At 49.9% G+C, this 26,132-nt stretch overlaps 1 protein-coding gene across 5 annotated transcripts in view; it reads left to right on the plus strand.

Annotated features, from left to right (window-relative positions):
- The window catches only part of GRIK4 (glutamate ionotropic receptor kainate type subunit 4), a 409,270-nt gene that overhangs the window by 220,532 nt on the left and 162,606 nt on the right, over nucleotides 1-26,132 (plus strand). For 4 of the 5 annotated variants that reach the window (XR_008993244.1, XM_057490546.1, XM_036887633.2 and 1 more), the window contains exon 4: nucleotides 23,604-23,768. The exons of the other annotated variant lie outside the window; for it this stretch is intronic. Coding sequence is in view for 3 of the 4 variants with exons in the window: in XM_057490546.1 (XP_057346529.1) it covers nucleotides 23,604-23,768 (165 nt within the window). In the remaining variant the exon portion in view is untranslated. The remainder of the gene's footprint in view (nucleotides 1-23,603; nucleotides 23,769-26,132) is intronic. 5 annotated transcript variants of the gene reach the window in all.

The following is a 26,132-nucleotide window of genomic DNA, read 5'->3' on the forward strand; positions in this document are numbered from 1 at the left end:
CCTGGCAGAGGTGCTAGGTGACATTACAGTGATGATCATATTGCAGTGTAGGCCTGTGTGGAACCAGCATGTTGTGCACTTTAAACCTGTACAATATTACTTGTCAATTCTATCTCAATAACAAATAAGTTAAAAAATAAAAACTGAAATGTTGAGGTCAAGTTGAGCTTCCTTTGCCACCCATTTGTCACTAGGGCCCCCGGCAGGCTGCAGGGTGCACTGGCAGGCTGGGAAGGTTTCCCTGATAAAGGCATCCTGGTTTGACTGAGAACCTGGGCACTAAGGCCTCCTTAAGAATGTCAATAACGTGTAATAAACATGACAGAGAAAGGCCAGCCTCCACGCATTGTTCCAACGGGAGCTAAGTGCCCTGAATCACCTGTTCTCTGTTACCCTGTACATCTGCTGCCGCATGCCCTCTGAGGAGTTCGTGAGTTAAGTGGGGGGAGCAGGCCCTGTTCTTGCATCTCAGCCACACCTCCAGGACCCCTGTGCTCAGAGTGCCAGGTCCTGGGAGCTGGAGAGAGGGTTCTGTCCTTCATCTCTGTGCCCGCTCAGCAGGAGGCTGAGGCTGACTTCCAGGCATTCTTCCCACCTGCTGGGCTTTGCAGAGGACTCCCCCTCCTCTTTGCCTGACTTGATTAGGAGTCACGAGTAGTGGCCTTTTGAGAAGGGACAGCCTTCATCGCTGTTCTGTCCCTGTCCCTAATGTGGAAGGATGCTGGATGCTCTGGAATGGGAATCGGGCTGTGTTAGTGTTCTGTCACTGTAGAACGAATTATCCCCAACTCGGTGACTTACAACAATGTTTATTATCTCACCTGGTTTCCAGGAACTGCTTAGCTGGGTGGGCCTGGCTCAGGGTCTCTCACAAGGCTACAGTCCAGGTGCGGACCTTTGCCGCAGTCAACTGCACGCTCACTCGCATGGCTGTTGGCAGACTTCAGTCCCTTGCTGGCTGTTGGTTGGAGGCTTCAGCCCCTGTCATATGGGTTCCCCCACAGGTTGCTCACAATACACCAGCTGACTTTCTACAAAGCAGGAGGGGTGTGTGTGTGTGTGTGTGTGTGTGTGTGTGTGTGTGAGAGAGAGAGAGAGAGAGACAGAGAGAGAGAGAGAGAAAGAGGAGAGAGGGAGAGAGAGAGACCCAGCCTAAGTCAGAATGTAGTCTCAAAAGTGACATCTTGTCACTTCTGCTGTATGGGATTAGTCAGATCAACCCCAGTGCAGTATGGGAGGAAACTATGGAGGGATGTGACCACCAGGAGGCAGAGATTATTGGGGCCATTCTGGGGGCTGCTATTTGGGTTGAGCAGAAACCCATACCAGTACAGCCTCTCGGGCACTAGAACTTCACCTGGAGGTCTGGTCTCCAGTTCTAAAGATACTGGTGCAGGTTTCTCAACTAGTACCTTTGAGATAAAGCTCAAATCCCTTTAAATGGCTTAAAAGGCCCTTCAGGGTGCACAGCCCACCCCCCACCAGTGCCTCAGCTTCATTTTCTGCCCTTCTCTTGGTCACCCCAAAGCCCACCTATGTGAACAACTTGGTTTCGTTTCTGGGCATTTCCCTTCTCCAACCAGTAAATTTATATCTCTCCACCCAGCTTAGCTCTGTCCTCCTTTGTGCAACCTTCCTAGGTGACTCCCCAGAAAGAGGAGGTCTCTTCCCGTCCCCAGAATCACTCTGCATATCCCTCACCACAGCCTCATCCCGCATTTGGCAAGGATTGCTTGAGTGCCTACTCTGTGCCAGGCACTAGGCTGGGGCTGGGGGCATGGCTGTAAACAAAACAGACACTATCTGCCCGCACCCATACCCCATAGATTTACACTGTAGTGCAAGGGAATGTGGAGTGCGCTGCATGGTGGTAAGTGCTATAGACAAAAAGAAAGTTCAGCAGGCTGTGTGAGTGGCAGTAGGGGCAGGGGGCTGTGCCCCACACCGCTCTCAGGGAAGGCCTTGCTGCGCTGGTGACGTGGAGCCGAGAGCAGAACAGGAGGGACTGAATCAGGAGGCCATCCGGGGACAGTGTTCTGGGCCTCTCATGTTGGAAGGATTTGTTCTCATTTCCACACTGGTCTGTAAGCGCCTCGAGGGCAGGACCACGACGAGGTCAGTTTGGCTGCCCCCTGCCCAGCACAGTGTCAGTGTGTGGTAGAGGCTCGAAGAAGGATCCATTTCCTTTGATTGGTGGGAGCTGACAGATCTGAGAGAGACAGCATCGGACAGGCAGCAAACTTCCACGGACACCAGGAGGACCGACTGAGGGAGAAAAACAAGAGAGAGAGAAATCTGTTTTGAGGATTAAGGACTTGCTCTCGATACATCCCTGTGTATTATAGACGGGGATGAGATGAATGTGAATCTCAGTGAAGACTTGAGTCTGTATTTAATGATGAGGTCATTAAACTGCATTTGGCAGTTCGTCAGTTACATTAAGTTTTAAAACTGGCCTTTTCAAATAGTAAATTACCCTTTGGGTCTGCAGGCTCTAAGGATAAATAAAGGGAAAGTCAGCCTTGTTACCGTGAGATTCATGGAGTGGGTTACCATTTGGTAGATTGACCAGTTCTGGATTCCGAGGAATGAAGGTTAGTAAATGACAGATTGTGATGGAGAATCAGGGGCTGGAGCCACATTTGCCGCCAAGTTCATTACACAGGGGTCGATGAGCCCTTGCTTAAATCGGCAGAACTCAGATGCTTCCTCATCCTTAGAGCAGGGCAGCCCGCGGATGCGGTTGTTTGCACAGGCTGTTCCGCAGTGCCGCACTGCTGGGAGGCAGGGATGGGAGAAAGAGCTGATTCGAGAGGCGATGTGGATCGTTGTTCTGAGTTGAGGGGGGTTCCCCCAGAACCCTGGCCAGCAATGCTTTTGGAGGGGCCTGTCCAGCCCCTGCATTGGACGCACCTCTGCTGCCATCTGTCTGGCCAGGGAGGAGCGTGGGGTCGGCGGAAGAGGCGCAGCAAGCCTCTGTTGGTGCACCGTCATGAGTGAGGTGAAGGGCTCCCAGAAAGGGGGGGTTGCCTGGGTATGCCTCTTCCTGCCCCCCGAGAAGCCCCAGGGGGGCTGTGAGTCCTGTGACAGCATAGGGGCCGCCCACTCTTGGAGGAGATGGTATGTAGGCCTGTGTGAGGAAGGGAGAGTGCAGGAAACATTCCCACCGGCCTCATCTCTTCTCACCCCGGAAGCCCGAGCAGAGTGGGCTGGTCAGGACAGGGTAAGGGACACCGGGGTGGGCAGGTCCGCCGAGGGGACCACACTGCTAGAAAGCACGCCCTTCCAATTACAGATCCCCTGTTGGGGTGGTGTGCAGGGAGAAGGGGAGTTGCGTAAGTAAGCCGTTGACTGTAGCCAAGGAAAAGAAGGCATGTTGTGTTGGCAGCCAGACCTTCCTGGAACATGGAGGTCACTGTGTTTCCCCGTAGTGGGCGACTGGGCCAGAGTCACACAGATCTAGATTCAAAGTCACAGTGAACGTGATCTGGTGGCTTAAGGACTCTGGTTTCTTAATCATCATCTGTAAGATATAACAGTAATAATAACAGCCCACCCTATAGGGTTATGGCATGTAAAAGTAAAGAGAAAAAGAAAACAAACACAGACAATGCACATAGAAACATCCAGAAAATAGTGGTTTTTTTCCCTAAGTCATGAGAGAAGACTCTTCCTCAAATCGTATAATTCCTTCTTTCCTTTCCTCCCAACTAGCTGGCTAGTATTTATATCTCACTTAGCACCTAAAAGGTGATTTACTACACAGAATATTTGAGGAGAAGCATTGTGATATATCAGACAGAGTATTGGTAGTGCAGCAAAGGATCTGATTTTTATTTTCAATCCCTCAACACTCAGCTGTGTGTACTAGGGATGACTGAATCTTTCTGGGCTTCTGAGTACTCACCTACAAAATCGGAGTGCTAGTATTTTATTGTCATCTCCTAGACTACTCTAAGGTACCAATGAGATAGATGTGTAAAGTGCTTTGCCAGCTAGAAAAGAAGACACATTTTTGTATTTTTTAAAATCATTTTTCATTGTGGTAAAATACATGTAACATAAAATTTACCATCTTCGTCATTTTTAAGTGTGCGGTTCAGTTGGTATTAACTTCTGTTCACATTCTTTGGCAACCATCATCACCAGCCATCTCCAAGATTCTTTTCATCTTGCAAAGCTGAAACTCTGTCCCCATTCAACCACACCTCCCCATCTCCCCATCCTCCAGCCCCTGGCAACCACCTTTTCTATTTTCTGTCTTCATGAAGGTGAATACTGTAGGTATCCGTCTAAGTGGAATCCCAGTCTTTTTGTTGTTGTTGTCTGGCTTCTTTCACTTAGCATAATGTCCTCTAGGTTCATCCACTTGGTGGCATGTGTCAGAATTTCACTCCTTTTTAAGACTGAATTTTCCATCTTGTTTATCCATTCATCAGTCAATGGAAACTTGGATTGCGTCCATGTTTTAGCTATTGTGAATAATGCTGCTGTGAATGTGGGTGTACAAGTATCTCTTTGAGACCCTGCTTTCAGCTTTTGGGGACATATACCCAGAAGTAGAATTGCTGGATTATATGGCAATTCTATTTTTAATTTTTTGAGGAACTGCTATACTGTTTTCCAGAGCAGCTGCTCCATTTTACATTCCCACCAATAGGGCACAAGGGTCCCAATTTCTCCACATTCTTGCCAATGCTTGTTATTTTCTGGGTGTTTTGGGTTGTTTTTTGTTTTTGTTTTTCTTTTTTTATAAGAGCCTTCCTAATGGGTGTGAGGTGAAACGAAGACACAATAGTAGTCATTTATACAAGTATGTGATTTTAATTATAGCTTACCTCATTCAAAACAAAAATAGATGGAGTCCTTCCCTAGAGGAGATGATGGTACAGAAGGGAACTGAGGCCCTCACACAAGTCTGTACCCTACAGGTCACTTGCTGGTGCAAGAGTGTGACCCATTTTCCCAGAGTGATCTCTGAAGGGAAGTGTGACAGTTAGCTTCTGAGCCAGACCTTGAAGAATGCCTGCGATTTCAATCCACAGAGATTGCGGAGGAGGGACAGAGCAAGGGTAGTCTCACGGAAATGGTGTGATTGAAGACACATCTCAGAAGCAGGCACGTTTGTTCGGAGAGTGCCACGCAAGGCGTGGCCCTTGCATTAACAGTGTCAGCAGCTCCTAGAAACGTGTTAGATATGAAAATTCTTGGGTGCATCCCCAGACATATACTGAATCAGAAACTCTGGCGGAGGGACCCAGCAGCCTTTATTTTAACACACCTCCAGGAGATTCTGAGGCAAGCCCAAGTTTGTACAGAGGAGGAGAAGCAAATTAAGCTGGGGTGTGTTAGGGGTTAGATTATGAAGCCCTGAGTTAGGTTTGGGGGTTTGGGCCCTGTTTAGAACCCTCCTGTGACTGCCCATTGCAACTGGAATGAAGTGAAACTGCTCATGGTGGCCCAGGAGGCAGTGTGACAGCCTCTGTCCCCCTCTTCACCGTACCCCCTTCCATCTCCCCTCAGTCACCATCCCAAAGCCTCAGAACTGCGGCGCCTGCCAAGTTCTTGTCTTACTCCTGTGGTTTAGGAGGTTCCTTTCCTCTCCCGGACGGCTTCTTCCTCATTTAGGTCTCAGCTCCGATGACGCCTCTTTAGAGATATGCCTCCCCCTGATCACACTCCATCATTCTTCCCTAGTACCCTCCTTTTTTTTTTTTTTTTTACAGCAATCTTTGCTCTCTGAAACTATCCTATATTTCTTTCTTTATGTGTTCATTGTGTGCCTTCCTCCACTAGAGCATAATCCTTGAGGCTGGGGCTCAGTCCTGTTCACCAGTCTATTTCTGATGCTTAGGACAAAGCCTGGTACATACTAGGTAACCAATATCATATTTTTTATTCAGTAGACACTGGGATGCTTTTTGGTGGTTCTGAATAGTGAAGTGACAGCCTCCAAACGGGAGGGGGTATTCTTCCTCTAGTGGTTGTGCGTAGAGGGCGGTGTTCCAGGAAAGGAGGAGAGCCACTGGGGGCTGGCATTGATGTGAAATGATATTACACCAGTGGTTCTCATCGGGGGGCAGTCTGCCTTCCCGCTACCCCAGGGACATTGGGCCGTGCCTGCAGGCATGTTGGGTTGTCACAACTGAGCAAGGTGCTACCGGCAGGTAATGGATAGAGGCCAGGGATGCTGCTTAACCTGCTAGAACATACAGAATAACCCTCACAGTAAAGAATGACCCGGCTCCAGTGATCAGTAGCACCGAAGTTGAGAAACCCTGCTCTGAATGAGGGTGGTAGTTGTGGGAATAGAAAAAAACATGAGTGAATATTTTCTATTCAGCAGGGGGAGATTTTTGTCCCCATCTGTGCCTCCAGGTGTGACTTTAAATCTTTCTGGCAGCAGAATGAGAAGACCCCAAGAACGGGAAATTCCTCTGGGAACGTGCTGTTTCTCTTTCTCCCCGTCTTCCTCTTGGCGCCCGTCTCACGCTCCGTCTCACTCATTCTGTTTCCCATTTCCTCTCCCCTTTCTCCCTCCTCCTCTTATTCTCTTCCTTCCTCTTTCTTCCTGCCATGTTCTTCTTCCCTTGCCCCTCTCTCTTTGCTCTCTCATTTAACTGCTCATGATAAGGATTTGAAGTTTAGTGGGTTTATGGGCTCAGCCCTTCATTTTTAGAGTGGGTAATTGCATCTTCTATACAAAATTAAATTTAGTAGCTTTTTACTTCTGCGGCATATGGCAGCTGAATGGGACTGCATTTTATGTTCTGCAGGTTGGTGCCGTTTCTTTGCATTTGTCCCTCTACGCGTTTTGAATATTCTAACAAACAACCACCGAGCATCTCTTGGCAGCCAACAACATCTCTTTAGGAAACTCAGCCAGGCACTGTAAGGTTACCCAGAAAAGCAAGACGAAGACTTGGCCTGCTGTGTTCCGGGGCAGAAACTGGGCAGATGCCCCCGGCGCCCACTGCCCTGTGCCTCCCAGCAGGAAGCTCCCCTCTCCATCTTGGGCTGCTCCCCTGGACCATTGCTCTGCCTAGAAGGGGCCATCCCTGCTCCTCCTCACTATCTCTCTGCAAAGCATTGCAAATGGGGTTCCCCAGGGATACCCTCAGCTACCAGTGGACACCTGCTAAAAAGCCAGCTAGTCTCAAGGAGAAACCTGGTACATAGTATGGGTTTTGAGGGCAGACAGACCTCACAGGCATTTGTTCCTGTGAAGTGTCACAGAGACTTCTGCAGACTGCGGGAGGCAGCGCGGTGGGCAGGTGCCGGCCTCAGGGAGGCTGAGGGGGATGGAGGGCAAGTTCCTACCTACGTTCTAGATGTAGGCTCCTTGAGAAGTTTGCCCTCCGACCCCAGCACAGGACACTGACTGTCCTCCCCAATCAGAAACAGTAATTACCATGTGGGCCAGAAGTTTGACACATTTTATTGATAGGAATCGCTTTCCTTCCACCTCAGGTCAAGGGCAATAGAGAGAGGATGACATTATCTGAATGTTTTTCGAATACATACATAAATGAATATTCTCTGATTCTCCCATTGTAGGGCCCTTGCTTCTCCAAAGCCCATGTCCTCCTGCATAAATGTTCCCTGTCCTATTTTGATTCCTTCACAGGGGACTGATGACAATAAGATCTATTACTTGTGCTTTAATCTCCTGGGAAAAGAGACAGATAACTCCAAGGTGGAAACAGTCAAAGTAATGGCCCTTCGGATTTTTCTAGTCATATTCTTGCAAAGAACTCAAAGCTGTTCTAATGGGTCATTATCTCTTGCTCGCCCTTGTCCTTGATTGGAGGGAGATTAGCATCAACCAAATGTGTCAAACGTCTAGCTACCTTTGTAATTGCCATTTCTGATCGGAGGTAACATGGTCCTGTGTTGTAAACTCCAGCAGGCATGACCCTCATTTATTCGCAGTTTTGGGTAACATGTAGAGATAAGAACCCTTCAGTGTTGTTAGGCCTCAGGGTCTCCCTCCCTAGAACCAGGGGGGGACATGAAATGTTGGCGACATAACTTGGTGGAGAGTGATGGGTGGGTCAGCAGACACCTCGGAGCTGTGAGGACTCAGAGAGGAGAGGATTCTGGGCCTGGGGCTTGCCAGCCTACAGGCGGAGCTCGTGTTTCAGTGTCTGCTTGGCACACTGTGGGGCACTGTGCCTCACTCGCCACTCATTGCCGTCTCCCTCACCGGCCCACGAGTCTCCGAGAGCAGAAGCTGAAGCTGTTTCATGTCCCCGTGTCCTGTGCTCTCAGCTGGGCCTGCCCGACCAGTGCCTGGCACCCCGTAGATGCACAGCAAGAACTCATCAAACTGAACCCCCACACAGTACAGCTGCCCTGCGGTCGGTCTCCTCAGGAGTTAAGGCAGGACTTGCCTGGCATCTTCGTACATGCCAGACCCAGCAGGGCTCCCGGCAGCGCCCATCGCTCCGACCCTCTGCCTCCATCCCAGCTCGTCGCATCACTTGGCCAGAAGGCTGTCACCAGCAGCCATCAGAAGACGCAGACCTCTCCAGCCCACTGATCGTCCCCTGCCTAAATGTGTGAGCAGTGAGCCTTGAGTGTGGGTGTGCTGGGCGCTGCCCGGCCACGGTCGTGCATCTGGTCCAGCCAGAGCTGGCCAGGGGACCTGCCACGGGCACAGCTGGGGGCTCCCTCTGTGAATGTGAGAGGACATGGGGACTGTCCTTCCCCAGAGGAAAGCTAAAGGGAGCTGGCCTGGCCCAGAGAAAGAAGAACAGCCTCAGGGTAACTGGGAATATCAACTGGGGCTGTGAAGCCCTGAGGAGCAGCTGTGTCACAAGGCACTAAACGCACATCTAACTGCTGCTTATGTTAGGGATTTTGTTCATCTATTTTTTTCTAGGGGTCACGTCCTTTTGTGAACCATGAGGGTATGAAGGGTTAGGGGGTGAACCGAAGGCGACCATGTTGTGGAAGTCCAGCAGTTAGCACACATCAGAATCAAGCCTTTTTAACAAGTTTGGGAGGCACACGTGCTTACTATTTGCCCGGCTCTGTGCTGAGTCACGCGGAAGGTGTTCACAGTTCAGAGAGCTGTGCCAGGGCGCCGGGAAATGGCGCTCTGCAGCTCTGGGGTGCGGGTCCCGTTGGCCGTCCTCCCTTGGACCCCTCTCCCTGGCTGCTGTCATTCCTCCCCCGCTCATACTCCCTGGCCTGACTTCCCTCCAGTCCTCTTTCGGCTTGACAGGGAAGGAGCCCCCCTCTGCTGAGACGTGAAGCTCGTCCTACAGTGCCCTCCGCTCCCCAGAACCCAGACCTGCTGAGCAGAGTGCCTCCCTTTGGCCGTCTTCAGGGGCAGCTGTTCCCTCACGAGGGGGGCAGCTGGATTCCCTGCTTCCCAGTGCAGCCAACATGCCCCCGCTCCTGGGTTGCTCCCCAGGACCAGTCTTGCCCGCCCTGCACCTGCCGGGTTGCGTAGTGCTTTGACTCCTGCCTCTCACCCCTGCCCTCTCCCCGCTCATCCCCAGTGCCCATTGATCCAGCCCTCCTGCGCCACTGCCTCGGGGGGCACCTCATCTCCACCTCCAGTGGCCTTCTCCCTCCCCATGGCACTGTAAACCATACTCTGGATTGTGGCAGCCTTTAATCATTTTTTTTGCTTCTAAAACCATAAATTTCAAAATCCCCGTCGGAAACAGCATCCTGTGCCCCTTCCTCGCTTAGGCTTCTTGCTCCCACCGTGACTGCTCTTCCACGAAGCCTCAGACTCCAGGACTTTGGCCTCTTGTTCCCTCTGGGGCCCACCATCCAACAGCTTTTTCTGGGTTTTGCTTCCTTTCCTGTTAGTACCCACAAATCCCTTGCCCCCTTCTCCTGCCCACCTACCCCATGACTCCTACTCTTGACCTGATGTCACCCCATCTTGCTGTTGCGTGTGCCCCGAGGCTGTCTGCAGAAACACACGGACGTTGTCTTCATTTCACTGGGCCCACGCACAGCACAGAGCGCCTATTGTAAACTTTCACCGAAACCACCCACGCCATCTTCCTCACTCTTACTCAAAAGGTGATGATCTTGCCTCTTTTCAGAGAACATAGAAACGATCAAGATCGGTCTTTCTCAACCCCTCCTCCCCCCAGGTATTTATTCTCAGCTGTATCTATCCGTATTGGTCAGATGTGCGCTGCTGAAAATGGTAGCCACTAGCTATCGAGCATTTGAAGTGTGGCTAGTCTGAATTCAGATGTGCCAGGAGTGTACAATGCACACTCGCTTTTGAAGTTGTATGAAAACAAGCATACAAAATATCTCAATGATTGCCGTATTGATTAGATGTTGAAATAGTAATATTTGGAAACTTTGGTTACGTAAAATATATGATTAAAATGAATTCCATAATTTCACCTATTTCTTTTTACTGTTTGAATATGGCTTGCACTGTATTTCTATTGGACACCTCGGAGTTGGAACATAGGCTGAGCTACAATAGCAAGGAGACCTGCACACACAGTAGCTCGAAGATAGAAGTGTGTTTCTCTCCCACCTTAGACTGGAGGCAGGTGGTGGTCCGCCAGAGGGGGTGGGGGGACACGAAGCAGGATTTGCCATTATCCGCATGGAGTTTCCACGTATTCCTGTGTTACCACTTCCAGCCAGCAAGAAAGAGGAGGACGGCCCATGCACGGCAAGGAGGTGGCCCCGACCTTCCAGTCACTTCCACTCAAACCCACTGGCCCAAAGTCAGCTCACGGCCTCCCCTAGCTTCAGAGGACACTGGGAGGGGGAGTCTGTTGTTGGCCAGTTGTTCCCAGGTCACACTTGGGGTGTTCCATTATTAAAGGAGAAAAGGGGAACACACCCAGGGGACAGAGCCGTCTTTGCTGTGCCCCCTTCCCTCTCCCCTGCCATATTGTCTCGCAGCCCAGGTGAACCTGTAACCTGTACTCTGGGCTCTCTCTCTACCTGCCTTTTAGCAAGACCTGCCTCAGACAGTGCCCCCTTTCTTCTGACATTACCCGCCTCTCCCTGCCCTCTGGCTCCTTCTGAGCCCTCTCACGTGAGTTTAACATCTCTCCCTGGGGCAGTTTGACTCATGCCACCTACCACCCCTCCACGACAAGCTGCTTGACTCTTTCACTTCTCAGGCCCTTCTCGACCTGCTGTATTAAATGCTGCCCCCCTGCACTGGAATGGCTCTTCCTAGTGTCCCAGTGACCTCCTAATTGCCAAATCTCATGGAAAAGTCTCAGACCTTATTGTATGTGACTCCCAGCCTCCTACCACCCTCTGGCCTGTTGCACCAGGTTCTCTTCCTCCACGCTCCCCTCGATGTTGAGTCCCCAGGGTCTTAGCCTCGTCCTGACTTTCCACCCTTCTCCAGACCCAAGGTGTCATTGCCACCCTAACCCTGACATCTCCCAGGTCTGTGCCGCCAGCTCGGGTGGTTCTCTGGAGGGCCAGGCCAGTAACGTTGCTGCTAAACAGTGTGCCCCAAATTTAACAAATGCTATCCCAAACTCACAGCTCTGCCCTTGTCCAGAAACAAAAAGAACAGCCCTCATCTCTACACCCCTGTCTCCTGTGTTCTAGTCAGTGATGTCAGCATTAGAGAGTGATGCCAGGAGCCCTTCACATCCTTCCCCCATCCTCCACCCTTATTTGGTGCCCTGTTGATTCTACCTCATGAATCTTGCTCAAATCTGCCCCATTTCTTTGATGTTCAATGCCCTGCCCCTCAGTACCCTTCCCGTCTCTTTCCTGGGCTATTAAAATCAACCCCAAACGGATCTTCCCACCTCCTATTTCAGTCACTCTCCAGTATACCTACAGTGCTGTGAGAGTGAGCCTTAAAATGCAAATTGTATGACATCACTGTCTGTTGAAAGTCCTAAGGTGACATCCCGATTCCTGGTGTGGTACCGGGTCCTTCACGCTAAGGCTCCTGTCCTCCCATCCAGCCTCCCATGCCAGGCGGTTGGGCCCTTCCACGCCAGGGGAATCACTCCCTGCAGGCTTCCTCATGCTTTTGGGGGTTCTGCACAGTGGAGCACACCCCATTCTCCGCTTCCCCAGACTCACAAGCCCAGGTCAAGGTTGCCTTCCTGTGAAGACTTGTACTATACCTGGTAGGTAGCAGGCACTCAGCACAGGTGTGTTACGTCAGTGCATGAGACCTTCCCTAAAACTTCCCTCCATTGCCTGGGAGAGTCTGATTTTCCTGTATCTGTGCTTCCTTGGAACTCTGTGATTCTATTAAACCACTTACGTCATTCAGTAGTAAAGGTCTGTCTCTACCCCTCCCAGCCAGATGTCTTTGAGAGCCAAGGACGCTGTCTTAGTTTTCTGCAATTTCCCAGCACAGTGAACACCTGGGTGGCTTACGTCTAGAACATAGTAAGATTTTGTCATTTCAGTTACCATATCGGGTTGTGGCTATTTGATTTTATGGCCATATCCTCCTCTGGACACTTTGAAAGCAAACATACAACTTATCCTTCTTTGTGTATATAGCGCCTTGCTTAAGATAGATGTTTAATAGATATTTCATGAATTGATAAATAAAGGAATGATTGAATGAACAAGTGCATTACCTCTGTCAATTATAAAGCACAGGAGTAAGTGCTCAATGAATGGCACAGACCACAAGCACTTCAGGGGATTAGAAGAGGGCAAAATGAGCATGTGCCAGAGCAGTGCAATGCTCGCCTGGGGCATGAGAGCAGAGCATGGTTTAGGTAGGATTTGGGTATGTGTAAAGAAAGGCTGAGAGATTCCCAGGAAGAAGAGATGACCAGGGAGAAAGAGGCCAAAAAGAACCACCTAGATGTGGCTGAGTGGTCAAAGAATTTAGTAGAACATGAGCCTGGAAAGGCATGTGAGGCCCGGATTGCGGAGGGTGTGTGCTGCGGGGAGGGCAGGTGAATCTGCAGAGGAGTATCTGGGTAGCTGCAGGAGTGACTGGAGGCAGGAAGCAGGTCAGGGGCATTGCAAGAAGGAGGCAGGGGTGGTGTCAATGGGAACAGAAGGAGAGCAGTGGATGGGAGGCGGATCTCTTAGAGGTCCTCAGTGACTGAGCAGAGAGGGTGGCTGAAGCAAGGGGAGAGTGCAGACCGTTTGGACGTGGATTGCTCAGGGGAAGCTGGTGCTACTAATTGAAACTGGGAAGGCAGAAAGGGCCCCCTGTCCTATGAAACAGTAAAGGGTTACATTTGGGACATGGAGTTTGGAAGGACTACAAGGGCACCCTCCCCTTTAGCAGCCAGAAAGGGAAGTCTGATGTATGCATGAGGAAGTGGGGCTGGAGATAGAGATTTTGGACTTATTTGTGTAGAGCTGATAGCTGAGATAAGTCTTTAATGGAGAAAGTATACGATAAAGAGAGAGTGGACTGAAGACTAAATCATTGGGGCAAAGGTTATCAGAATGAAACCAGACTGCTTTGTATCATGGATGTCAAAACATGAGGCCAAGAAAAAGCCTCTGGTCACAAGCACCTCAGAGATCTTCAAAACCTTGAAAACCAAGACAAGACCTCTGGATTTGTATGAAGGAGAACCTTGGGGATTTCTGGGAGTGAATTCAGAGGTGATAAGGCTCAGGATGAAGAAGATGCAGAGGATTTGGAGGCAATAGGTGTAGCCTACAGAGTTTAAAATGTTTCATTTGCTCAGGATGAGAGAGGGTAGGGAGAGATAGGAAGGAGCCAGAGGAATAGTAATTTTTTTTCTCATAAAAACATTTTTAAAAATATGAGGTATAATTTACATACAATTTTTACATATTTTGAAGTGTACAATGTGATAAGTTTTGCCATGTATCCACATGTAACCATTACCCAAATCAAGATAATGAATTGTTTCCTCACCCAAAAGCATTGCTGGTGGCACATTGTAATTCCTCACTCTTGCTTCTTTCTATCCAAGCCAGTCACAGCAACCACTGATCTGCTTTCTGTCACCATAAAGTAATTTGTATTTTCTAGAAAATGCATCTAAATGGAATAAAAAAGGATTTACTCTTTTTGTGTGGCTTCTTTTATTCCATTTTATCACCGAGTAGTATTTCACCGTATGGATATACCACAGTTTGTTTATTCATTCACCTGCTAATGGTTGTTTCCACTCTTCGACTATTACAACCAAGTTTTTATGAACATTTATGTACAAGCTTCTATGTAGACATGTGCTTTCTTTTCTTTGGGATAAATATCTAGGAGTGGAATGGCCTAGTCTTATGATAGGGGTATGTTTAGCCTCTTAAGAAACTACCAAACTGTTTTCCAAATGGTTATACCATTTTCGGTTCCTACTAATATCATATGATAATTCTAGTTCCTCTGCATCCTCGCCGACTCGGTATGGTCAAGCTTTTTAATTGTAGCCATTCCAACAGGTTTATGGTGATATCTCATTATGGTTTTGATTTGTGTTTCCCCAGTAACTAGTGATGTTGAGCATATTTTCACATGTTTATTTACCACCCATGTAACTTCACTGGTGAAGTGTCTATTCTAATCTTTTGCCCATTTTTAAAACTTGGGTTGTTTGATTTCTTACTGAGTTTTGAGTTTTGTATATTCTGGATACAAGTCCTTTGCATGTACTATTTGTATATAATACAAGCTTTGCATGTGATATTTTCTCTCAGCCTGTGGCATGTCTTTTCATTCTATTAACTGTCTTTTGAAGAGCAGACATTTTTAATTTTCATGAAGTCCAGTTTGTCAATTTTTTATTTTATAAGTTTTGCTTTTGGTGTTATTTCTAAAAAAGCTTTTCCTAACTAATACAGCAAATGTTTTCTTCTAGAAGTTTTATAGTTTCAAGTCTACATTTAGGTCTATAATCCATTTTGTATTATCTTTTGTTTATGGCATGAGACCGGGTGAAGTTCTTTCCTTTCTTTTCTTGTAACATGGACACCCAGTTGTTCCAGGACAATTTGTTGAAAAGACTGTTTTTTTCACTACATCTTTGTCAAAATCAGTTGCCCATTTATGTATGGGTCAGAGTAGTAATTTTGAAGGAAGGAATAGAAGTTGGCATGTCATTTCTCAAAAGCCAAATGAATTTTCCTCAAACATTTACAGAGAGCCTCCTGTTGTCAGACAGGGTGCTAGGCACTGGGGACAGAAAAAATTAAAGAGTGAAAATTAAAGACTAAACTGACCACTGAAGTAGAGTATGAGATGTGTGGTATTCTATAATACACGTATTCATAAAATACACCTCTTTGGAGCACTTAATCAGCCTGTTTGTTCGGGGAAAGCTTCGGGAAGGGGGGGATGTCTGAGCTCATGACTCACTCTGATAAGAGTGGTCAGTGGACAAAAGTGAGAAGGCAGAAGGAGGAACATGAGTACAAGTATCCAGGCATGCCACAGCCCTGTGTGTGAGTGTGTGTGTGTGTGTGTGTGTGTGTGTGTGTGTGTGAGTGTGTGTGTGTGTTTAGGTGGTGCTATGGGAAATTCAGGTTAATCAAAGGTAAGAGATGAGCAGAGAAGCAGAACATAGGATTTGAGAGACAGAGCCAGATCCTGTCTGCATGCCAAGAAATTCCATTTATTTTGAGACTGAAAGCTCAAAGCAGGGATCTTCCCCTTAAGTGGTTAGCCTGGCAGCTGTGAGGGCATGTGTGAGGGGTGCCAGGTGATGGCTAAAACTCTGATGGGAAAAGTCAAGTGAAAGTGAAGAGGTTACAGTGGACTGGTTGAGATGGAAGGACCGGATGAGGACAGTGGTGTTGAGACCAGAAAGAGGGGACTGAGTTGAGTAAACCCAGAAGCAATTGGGAGGTGAGGAGTTGGCGGGGGTGAGGTGGGGTGCATGGTGGCTGGGGAGCTGGCACTGCCATGAACTAAACTTAGGAATGCAACAGGAGGAATACAGGAGTGGGGAGGGCGAGTTTACTTTGGGTCTTAATAAATTTGAGATGCTCATCTGACTTGGCGATGGCACCAGGCAGGTGGCCGCAAGTAGAGAATCCCCACAGAGGGGGCGTAACAGAGGTCAGTGAGGAGGCCCCTGGGAGTGAGGCAGGAAGACGGCTCTGCACAGACCCTGGGGCTCACCAGTATCTAAAGGGAGGCAGGAGAAGAGCAGAGTTTGGGAGAATGGTCAGAGAAGTGGGAGGAAAACCCTGCGGGATTCGTGTCGTGAAGCCAAGGCAGTTGAGGATCCGAAGCAAAAAGGAGCGCTCAGGACTCTCTGATGCCGAGGGCGCCCAGGAGGCAGCCCGATGAAGCGGCCCAAGCTCGCAGGCTCTGGCCCAGGCTGCCGCTGCGAGCTGTGCCATCTTGGGCAAGTTGATCAATACCCCTGTCCCGTACCTTTATAGTTTTCTCACCTATAAAATGTGACAAGTTGTGGGGTCATGTGAGGTTTAAGTGAGATAATACACACAATGTTCTTGGAGCAGCACACGGCAGAGAGCAAACAATAATGCCAGCCAGTGATACAATTAGCCAAGGAGTCAACGGGGCCCCCAATTTGCCAAGCATGGTTATTGCTGGTGACTTTGTGGGTGCAGTTTGAGGGGAGTGGTGGGCCCAGAAGGTAGGCTGCAGTGGGTTGAGGCAAACGTAGCATGAAGTTACATCAACAGACGCTGAGTTATCACTCGAAAAGCCTGGCTTGAACCGCAAGTGAGACGGAGGGGAGAGAGAGTGCGGGGGCGCACCTGGCCGGTGTGGGTTGCAGAGGGTCCCTGTGCAGGGCGGGGCTCTCCCCCCGTTTCAGCAAAGGAGAACGAGCTGGTCTGGGAGAGAGACTGAAGAGAAAGGAGAGAAGGCAGGCCTGGTAAGGCAGAGGGGAGAGGAGAGTCGGGCGGGGGGGCCTCCTAGATCAGGAACCCCACATCTGAGCCCATTGGAAAGAGCTGGGGGCACTCAGTGGAGGCAGCTCACTGAAGGTGGCCTTGTTCGATCTGTGGGCCAAGAGTGAGGGGGTGGGAGCTGGGCAGTGGCTGGGGTGAAGGTCCGTGTTAGGGGCTGAATGGTGACCCCTATTCATGGGAAAATCCTACCCCCAGGACCTCAGAATGTGATTGTGTTTGGAGACAGGCCTGTTAAAGAGGCATTAAGTCAAGTGAAGTCATTAGGGCAGGCCCCAGTCCAGTATGACTGAAGTCCTTATAAGAAGAGGAGATAGGACACAGACACGCACAGAAGGACACCACGCAAGGTCACAGGGTCATCCGTACACCGAGGAGAGAGGCCTCAGAATGCAACCAGGCCTGCTGACACCGTGACCTGATTCCTAGCCTCCCGAGGAGTGGGAAGGGGAGTGTCTCTTGGGTAAGCCGCCCAGCCTGCGGTCCTGTTCTGGCAGCCCACGAGCGGATGCGCTCTGGGAGTGAAGGAGCTGGCCAAGGCCCTCGGCGGCCTGCGCTGCGCCCCAGGCGAGGAGGAAGGGTGTGAGTCTGTGACGGGGGCAGCCTGCACAGCAGCGTGGTTCCAGCTCCGCGACCGGGGTGAACGGAGGGGCACCGGGAGGGCAGCGGGGAGTGGAGGAACCTGGGGCCAGATGAGCGCCGGTGATGGGGCTGTGGCCAGCGCCCCGGGGAGCAAGCAGCCCGCACCCCTGGAGGCCCACACTGTCCCTTCTTGTTAGCACAGGGCTCCACGGGCTGAGCCGAACAGCCACAGGCAGTGTCACAGGTACTGCCTTGTAGAGGCTCCCCAGGAAAACCTCCGTCCCCCTTAAAGAGGTGAGGGTCATCCAACTGCTTGAAAATCTTCAGGAGCGCGACTCTGGAAGAATTAAGGTATTAAGGAGGCTGATTTTCCAAATGAGGGGTCACTTCTGGGCCATTGAGAATTTGCAGGGAGGGCAAACCCTGGTCCACTTTACACAGGTGAGCAGAGAGCAGAACTGGCAGCCTCTGCGTGCCCTGCAGGTCTCCGTACAGGCCCTGGTCCCCAGGGATTGCCCTCAGTCGTCCACACGACATAAAAAGCCTATGTGCCACCACGCCATCCAGTACCTCTGGGCCAGTGCGCCGTCTGGTGCCGACTGGGCCACCCCTGAGCACAGTATCAGCTACTTGCTTAGGGCACAAAAAGACAACCAGGCTCGTTTTACTCATTCACCCAGTAACTGTTCGCTAGGGGCCTGCTGCTTGCATGTCTTAAACCGTGTGCAGAAGGAAGCAGTCACAGCCTTCGTCCCCAAGGAGCTGCCTAGGAGTGAAAAGGTGGATAGACAAATAGTCCCAATAAAAGAGCCCAAAGTGGATGGTGTCTAATGAAAGGTGCAGAGAAATTTTGGTGGGAGTTCTAAGGAAAACACAGTTAGGTTGGGATGGGGACCTGGGGAGTTTCAAAGAGAAGAGGGATCACCCTGGGCTTTTAAGGTTCATGCTGGTTGAGGAAAGTCAAGTACAGAGATGAAAAGATAGGTATCCCTCCCAGGCAGTGTGCGGCCTCTCAGGAAATCCAAGGAAGCACTGCGGGAGTCCGGGAGGGCTTCTTGGAAGAGGTGAGTCTGAGGGGGAAAAAAAGGCCTGGTAGGAAAAGGGGAAACAAGGCGCAAGGCCAGTGTGAGCAGAGGCGTTGGGAAGGGAACCCAAGGCCAGCCGCGGAGTGCGGCAGCCAGACTGGAGGATGCCATCCCAGAGGCTCAACAGGGACAGACCTTCAGATAACAGGGAGGCCGGGGACTGAGCAGACCAGTGACCATATGCCCTCTGCTGGATCCTCAGGGCCACCCTGTATGGGTGAGCAAGAAAGCACTGGGCAGAGCCAGCCTGCCAGCCCTAGGGGAAGCGTCCTCCCCAGGGCAGACACAGGCATGAGCTGAGAACATGGAGAGGGGCACAGAGTCAAGAGGCCACCCTTTCCTGGCATGAGTCTCAGAGCTCAGAGCACTGGCAGAGGGCAAAGCTCTTCTTGGCTTTTGGGAAGAAAGGCCCTATGTAAGCGTGAGGTACGCTGAGTGTGTGTGGTTGGAACAGTCACTGTGCATGGAGTCGCCTCCTGGGAAGGGGAAAGCGCCGGCCCTGATTGCATCTCCCCATCTCGGACCTGTCCTTGCTGCAGCCCTAGAACTCCCCGCCTCCCAGTGGCTGCTGGTCACCTTCTCCGCAGAGCCGCACCCCAGGGGTGCAGGGTGTGCCAGATGCTCTAGTTCCTCATTACGCAGCAGCTGGGAGCTCTGAGCATCCAGGCCCAGCTGGGCAGCTGGGTCTGGGGGACAAAGCATGGCCCGGAGCATCAGCTGCACATTCAGTCCTGAGCACACGGCTCTCCTTCACCCATGGGGCCCTCACTGGGGGCTGTTGAACAGCAAGCGTGCCGCTTGCTAACTGCCTGTTGGGAGCATGTTCCTCTGGTGCCTAAGCCTGCACTTTGACCTTGGCGATCAGTCCCAGAATCCAAGTTCCTTGTTGTCATCCTGATTATTCTGGTCCCAGTATGTTTGACGCCAGCCAACCACCCAGTGGAGGCTGTTCCCAGCCAGAAACCGATCACTGTCTAAAATCTGAAACCTAATGACAAGTGGTGCCCAGATGGCATCAGGGGGTGGGGGGTGGGGTCTTAGTGACTTGGGGAACACCTGCCAGATACCTCATGCAGAGTCCCTTGTTGTACCCTGTGGGAGGCAGAGGAGAGGGGTGCTAAGGGGGCTCACACACCCCTTCATATGAAAGCCCCACACTCCCTGTTCCCCACCTGCTGTCACCCCCCGTCTTGAAGTACACCCAGTGATGCTCTGTGAGTGGAGTGTGCGGGTTCCCCGGCTGGCTGGGTTTGTAATATCCCACTGTCCTCGTCTGCTTGGGCTGCCCTAACAAAATACCACAGACCGGCTGGTGTCAGCAGCAGACGTTTGTTTCCCACAGTTCTGGAGGCTGGAAGTCCATAGTCAGGGCGCCAGCAGGGTCAGTTGCTGGTGAGAGCCTGCTTCCTGGCTTGCAGACGGCTGCCTTCATGCTCTGTCCTCACACAGTGGAAAGGCAGAGAGAGCTGTCTGGTGTCTCTTGTTTTGAGGACACTAATCCTATCAGATCAGGGCCTCCCCCATAGGACCTCATTGCATCTTAATTACCTCTTAAGGGTCCCATCTCTAAATGTAGTCACACTGAGGATTAGGACTTGAACACGTGAGTTAGGGTGGGGGGCATAGTTCAGTGCACAGCATGCATCTCAAATGTATACTGTACAAGAAGAAGAGGGCACACAGAACTAATGGGCTCTGGGGTGGACTACCGTGTGTGTGCTGCCTCCTGGGCCCAGGTGTGGCTGTGCCTTTTGTGTGCTGATGGGCAGAGGCAAGTCTGGGGTGACTGTAGCCCAAACTACCTGATCAAAACACAGCTGCAGTAACACCTCTCCTGTCCCAGAGGCCTGACTTCCTGGAGTCACAGGGCACCTGGGCCGTTTCTGAGAGATCACTGTATTAATTAATTTTATTGCAAGTGATTTATTCAGTGTTTAATAGGTTGTAGATGGAAAATTTGGGAATAGTGAGGTCATTCGGCCCCAAGAGAAAATGCCCCCAGTCTAACACTCTCATGGGGGTTGGGAGCATTGCCTGGGGGAACTTGCAGAGGTCCAGGGCCCAGCCTCTTAATGTCTCAGAGTTGATTTGCCTTTTGAAACTTTATGGTGATTAGAAGGCTCATGTGCTCTGCTGCTGTGCACAGAATGTGTCCCCCCAAACTCTGGTGTTTGAGGCCCTAACCCCCAGTGGGATGGTATTAGGAGGTGGGACCTCTGGGAGCTGATCCGATTTAGGTGAGGCCATGAGGGTGGGGCCCTCATGATAGGATTAGTGCCTTTTTAGGAAGAGGTCTGAAACTGCTTTCCCTTTCTCTCCACCTGTGAGGACCCAGTGAGAGGGCAGCATCTGCAAATCAGGAAGCAGCTCCTCACTGGAACCCAAACATGCCGGCCCCCTGAGCTGGACGCCCACCTCCACAGCTGTGAGAAAGGAATGCTGTTGAAGCCACCCAGTGCATGGTGTTTTATCATAGCAGCCTGAGCTGACAAGATGCCTACCTAGAATACTGCCTTCTCAGCAGCAAATCCCTAGGAAGACAAGTTTCATTAGCAGGAGAATGAGCCATGGTTAAGGGTGCAGGCCCCACATAGGGCTGTCCTGGGGCCACTGCCTCCTTTACCATTCACCAGCCCAGTGAACACGGGCAGGTCATTTGACCTCTCCAACCCCCATTTTCTCTCTCCAAGAGGAGATAATGCAGATTAACACACTCATCTCACAGAGCTGTTGCAGAGATTAAGTGAGGTCATGTCCACTAAGCACTTACACTGACAGTGTCACCAAGTAAACATGCACCTATTCACGTAAAGCCTACATGCCATGAATCCGTTGCCTCTTTCCCATGATTTGTGTGGGATGGCTTTGCCAACTCCTGAAATTTCAGCTGTCTCTTTTTCTATGCTCTAGGGCTAGTCTAATGGTTTCTGTTGTATTTTTAACAGTGAAGCATTTTTTTCCTACATTCGCGATACCCAAAACTGATGGGTATGGAGTTTTCCTTGCATGGGGCTAGAGACTCCTGTGCAGCCTGCCCTCTGCTTCTTGAAGGAACCCAGCAGCCCTCCAAGGAACCCCATTTGAGAATCACTCCTGTAGGCTGCCACACTGCCTTTCTACCCTGAAGTCTTCTTCCTGGGGACATAACAGTTTTTAGGTTTCTGCTTCCTGAGTGACATTCTCCTTCTGGTCTTGCTTCCCTAAGGTCACCTGGGTAGGAATTTTAGGTGTCCCCAGGTTATTCATCATGCATTTATAGTCCTGTGGCCACTCCTGTAGGTGGCTAATCACATCAGGTATGTGCTGGCTTTGCCACTCAACTCACAGAAGCCCACTTGGTTGCCTAGGTGTTGGGATGCACCTCTGTTGCCCAGGGAATGGCCCACCTGTGTCAACAAAATCTAATTTTTATTGTTCAATAATGCTGTGTACATAAATAAATCCACAATTTAGAAAAAAAAATGCTTTGAAATATTCCGTGTCCTGGTTTTTGGTTTGGAAAATGGGTCACAGTAGGAAGGGGAGCAATATACAGAAAACACACCGAGGACCTAAGTGTCTTCTGTCCACACCAGCCACAGAGATTTCAGGGCCAAGTGTCAGTAAAATCTATTTGCCTTGATTCCCCATGTTGCATTTCTGAGCTTCAACATCTGAAAGATAAGCTTGATATTTCTGGCTTTTCTTTATTTTTTTCCCTGTAACAGCTTTATTGAGATATAATTCACATACCACACACTTCGCCCATTTAAAGTATACAATTCAGTGGTTTTTAGTATAGTCACAGAGCTGAGCAGCCATCACCCCATCGATTTTAGAATATTTTCATTACCCCCAAAAGAAGATGGTACGCATTAGCAGCCCCTCTCTCTTCCTAACCAACTTTCTCACTAGGCAACCACTAACCTACTTTCTGTCTAAGAGGCTCCACCTATTCTGGACTTTTCTTTTAGATGGAAATCATCCAATACGTGGTCTCTTGTGTCTGGCTTATCAGTGTGCTATCCTCCAAGTTCATCTGTGTTGTGGCATGTGTCAGAATATCATTCCTTTATATTGTTGAATAATATTCCACTGGATGGACATTTCACATTTTGTTTTTTCATTCATCAGTTGATGGGCCTTTGGGTGTTTCCACTTTCTGGCTATTATGCATAATGCTGCTGTGAATAGTTTTTGTGGAGAGATTTTTGATTTTATATCTCCCTCTACCAGAGAACGAATGATATCAGTAGCTAGATAAATTGAGTGTCCACCATACGCTGGGTATTGTGCTGAGCCCTTCACACATACTGTTCATGTAATCTGCAAATAGCCTATGGGGTAGGCTTGCTTCCCGTTTCACAAGTGAGGAAGCTGAGGCCCCTTAGCTTTATGGGGTGGAGCTGAGACCTGAACCCAGGTCAGCAGGTAGCATAACACTTTTCCTTAATACTGCTTCCAGCGGTTGGGCAGCTATGGATAACTACACCACTCCAACCATTCCCATTGGTTAAGTCACGGCGATTCCATTCCCACAGTGTGCCACTTACATACATTAACTTATGAATCCTGACACCTACCCCCTGAGGTTATCTTGCTATTCCTTATGCCCAGTGAGAAAAAAATGGTCAGAGAGACTATGTAGCTCATCAGTGTCAGGGCCTGGAAGGCTCGCATTCAGCCGACACCTGTGGCCTCTCCTGGTGCCTGCAGCTCTTCCTCTCAAACCTGGCCAGATCTCACCTCCAGGAGAGTTTCTGTGTGCCCTGAATACCATTTTCAAAGGAGAGCCACTCACTCCCTTCCTTGGCACACTCAATGCCTACGGTGCATGTAGATGTATTTCTAAGGGTGTCAACTCTCTTGGGCCTGGGGACCTCACACAGGTAGGCCCCCAGAGGCCCGCCCTGGCATTACAGCGCTCCTGAACTGGATATCCGCATAGAAATTCACTGGTGCACCTGCCTACAGACCAAGCCCCTCAGCACAGAGAGGCCACTTTGGAGACAGTGCTGAGGATGGCCGGCTGGAGGCGGATGCGGGGGGCTGCCTGGATGAGGAAGGTGGCCGTCGGGGCAGACTGGAGAAGGAGGGGTAACGGTAGAGGGTACCAACTGTGTCCCTGTGGTTGCCTGCCCACAGCTGCGATCTTGGATGACCCCATGGAGTGCAGCAGAGGGGAGCGGCTCTCCATCACCCTGGCCAAGAACCGCATCAACCGTGCTCCCGAGAGGCTGGGCAAGGCCAAAGTCGAAGTGGACATCTTTGAGCTTCTCAGAGACAGCGAGTACGAGACTGCAGAAACCAGTACGTAGAATGGGCAGACCTGCCCTCTGCTTCCCTTGTGGGCAGAGGAGGGGCTGGCGGTGTGAGCTGCACCCATTGCCAGGCTATGCTGTAGATATTCCCAAGAGACGGAGAGAAACATGCCCAGGAGGCCCTATAGGGCCCAGTCTGGATGAGATTCCCAGGTTTTATTGCAAATCATGTGTGGAGTAGAATTAAGACAGGATACTCATTCACTCATTCATTTACCCATTCATTCATTCCTTCATATGCAGATTCATTCATCTGGACATTTTGTGCACAAATCTCTGAATGAAACCTTAAGTGGGTTAAGAAAGAGACATACCTGGCTAGCCCCAAGGGAGCTTAGTCATTGCACATCCGATGGCCTGTCTTGTTTTCTTGTGCCAAGGGCAGCATTGTGGGTAGAAATGGGAACTTAGGATGGAGTTCAGCCCCTAGCTCTGTGAGTAACCTTGGACAAGTCGCTTACCCCATTCAACCTCAGTTTCTTCATCTATAAAATGGGAATGCCAGGCTCTACTTTGCCAGTCTTGCAGGTTGATGTGAGATTTAAATGACTCAGAATATAGGAAAATCCTCCATGAATTGCAATGCTTTACAGACATACACAGTAGGTCACTGAAGTCCTATATATATGTAGCCCTACTGTGCATGGGGCACTGCTTTTAATTCTCTTAAGAACCTGACAATCAAGTGTTATTATCTCCAATCGAGTCTCAAAGACATTGAATGCCTTGACAACCACAGAGCTAGCAAAGAACTGAGCAAGCTGTGGACCCCGAACTCACATCGTCAGTCACCCTGCAAGTTCAGAGCTCCATCCACTACACCTTCTGTCCCGGAATTCTCTGGTGTGTTGCTGGCATTACCTTGAACTTTATTAGGATGAGCTTCCAAGTTCGAGGGCCAGTGGCTTGTGCTAAGGTGGAAATGAACAACTCCGGTATAGAGGGACGGAGAGGAGCCCCTCAGCTGATAAGATCTCTTCTGTAAGACTTTGGAGTGCCCACCTCCTTTCTTTCTTGCCCATTTCAGCCTTTAATAACACTCAAAGGCAAAAAACAAATGAAACAAAATAAAGTTACAGCTTGCTCAAGTATTTATGTCAGACATCTGGTCTAATACGTGTGGGTCTGGCGATACTCTAATCTGGGCTATTGGTACTGCAAGAGAAGAAACACACTAACCTAAGGACAATAGGGGGGATGGATACTGTAAGGGCCCAGAGCAGGCAGGAAGGGAGGGAGGCAGTGGCTCTCCCCTTCTCTCACCACTTCTTGAATGCTCTTGCAGTGTCTTTCAGATGCAGGCTCTTTCCTCTCTGCTAGTTTGGTTTCCCCGGCTCACTTATCATGCCCCTGATGCAGAAGGGTGCCCAGGCCCAATTTACGCTCTGTTCATTCACTCAGGGAGCTTACAATGAGCATTTACTCTATTTCAGCATGATTCTGTTTATCATGCTTTGGGAATAATGCAGACCCAACACGATGGACACATCTCTGTCGTCAGGTGGCTTGCTGTCCCTCTGCAGTGTGCACGTCATTGGCAGCTTCCCTAGTGCCTCTGGGTTTGGATTCCCAGGTAGATGATCTGATTGGTCCAGCTCATCTTGCTGTGGCCGGCTCCCAAGTCACAGGTGTTGGTCAGACGGCCTGATAACCACCCTTGGGGAGAGCGGAGACTCTTAGAGACAGAGCGTAGGTTCCTACCATTCAGAGCAGAGCTGTGGAGGCCACTAGGATCTGTGCACACAGATCCCTCCAGAAGGGGGCATTGAGGATCAGGAACCTGAAACAGTCATTCATTTATTCATTGGGTCAGTCAATAAATGTTTAGTGAGTGCTTATTATACTCTATCCTCGGCAATGAGGATTCAGCAGGGAACAGATAGAAATCCTAGTTGTCAAAGAGGTTAAATTCTAGTACAATGAAATTCAGATGTCTCAGGATCTTCCAAATCAGAAATACCAGCAATGACTTCTGAATCTCCCCGTCCAGTCTGCAGTTGTTCCTTTGTCCAGGAGGACAAGTCTTGAACAGGGTCCAGATTTCTAAATGGTTCTGTAGTCCATACTTTGGAAAACCACGTCCTCCTTCCTTTTCTCTGGTTCTTTAGGGCTTCCCTGGCAGAATGCAGAGCACAGATTGCCCATTATAGATGAGGGTCATTAACAGATGTAAATTTCCTCTCCCAATGACCCATGCAGCCTGGCTTAGTAAAGTCAATACAGTTGAAACAATAAGCTAGATGAATCAGGGGGATAAAGGAAAATGATATTTTTATTCCACATTACAGAGCCTTAGGGCATCTTTTGCATGCCCTTCTTTGAGGTGCCAAGTATTTTATTATCTATTGCCCCT

Source organism: Manis pentadactyla, chromosome 13 (genome assembly GCF_030020395.1).
Source record: "Manis pentadactyla isolate mManPen7 chromosome 13, mManPen7.hap1, whole genome shotgun sequence".
NCBI lineage: Eukaryota > Metazoa > Chordata > Mammalia > Pholidota > Manidae > Manis > Manis pentadactyla.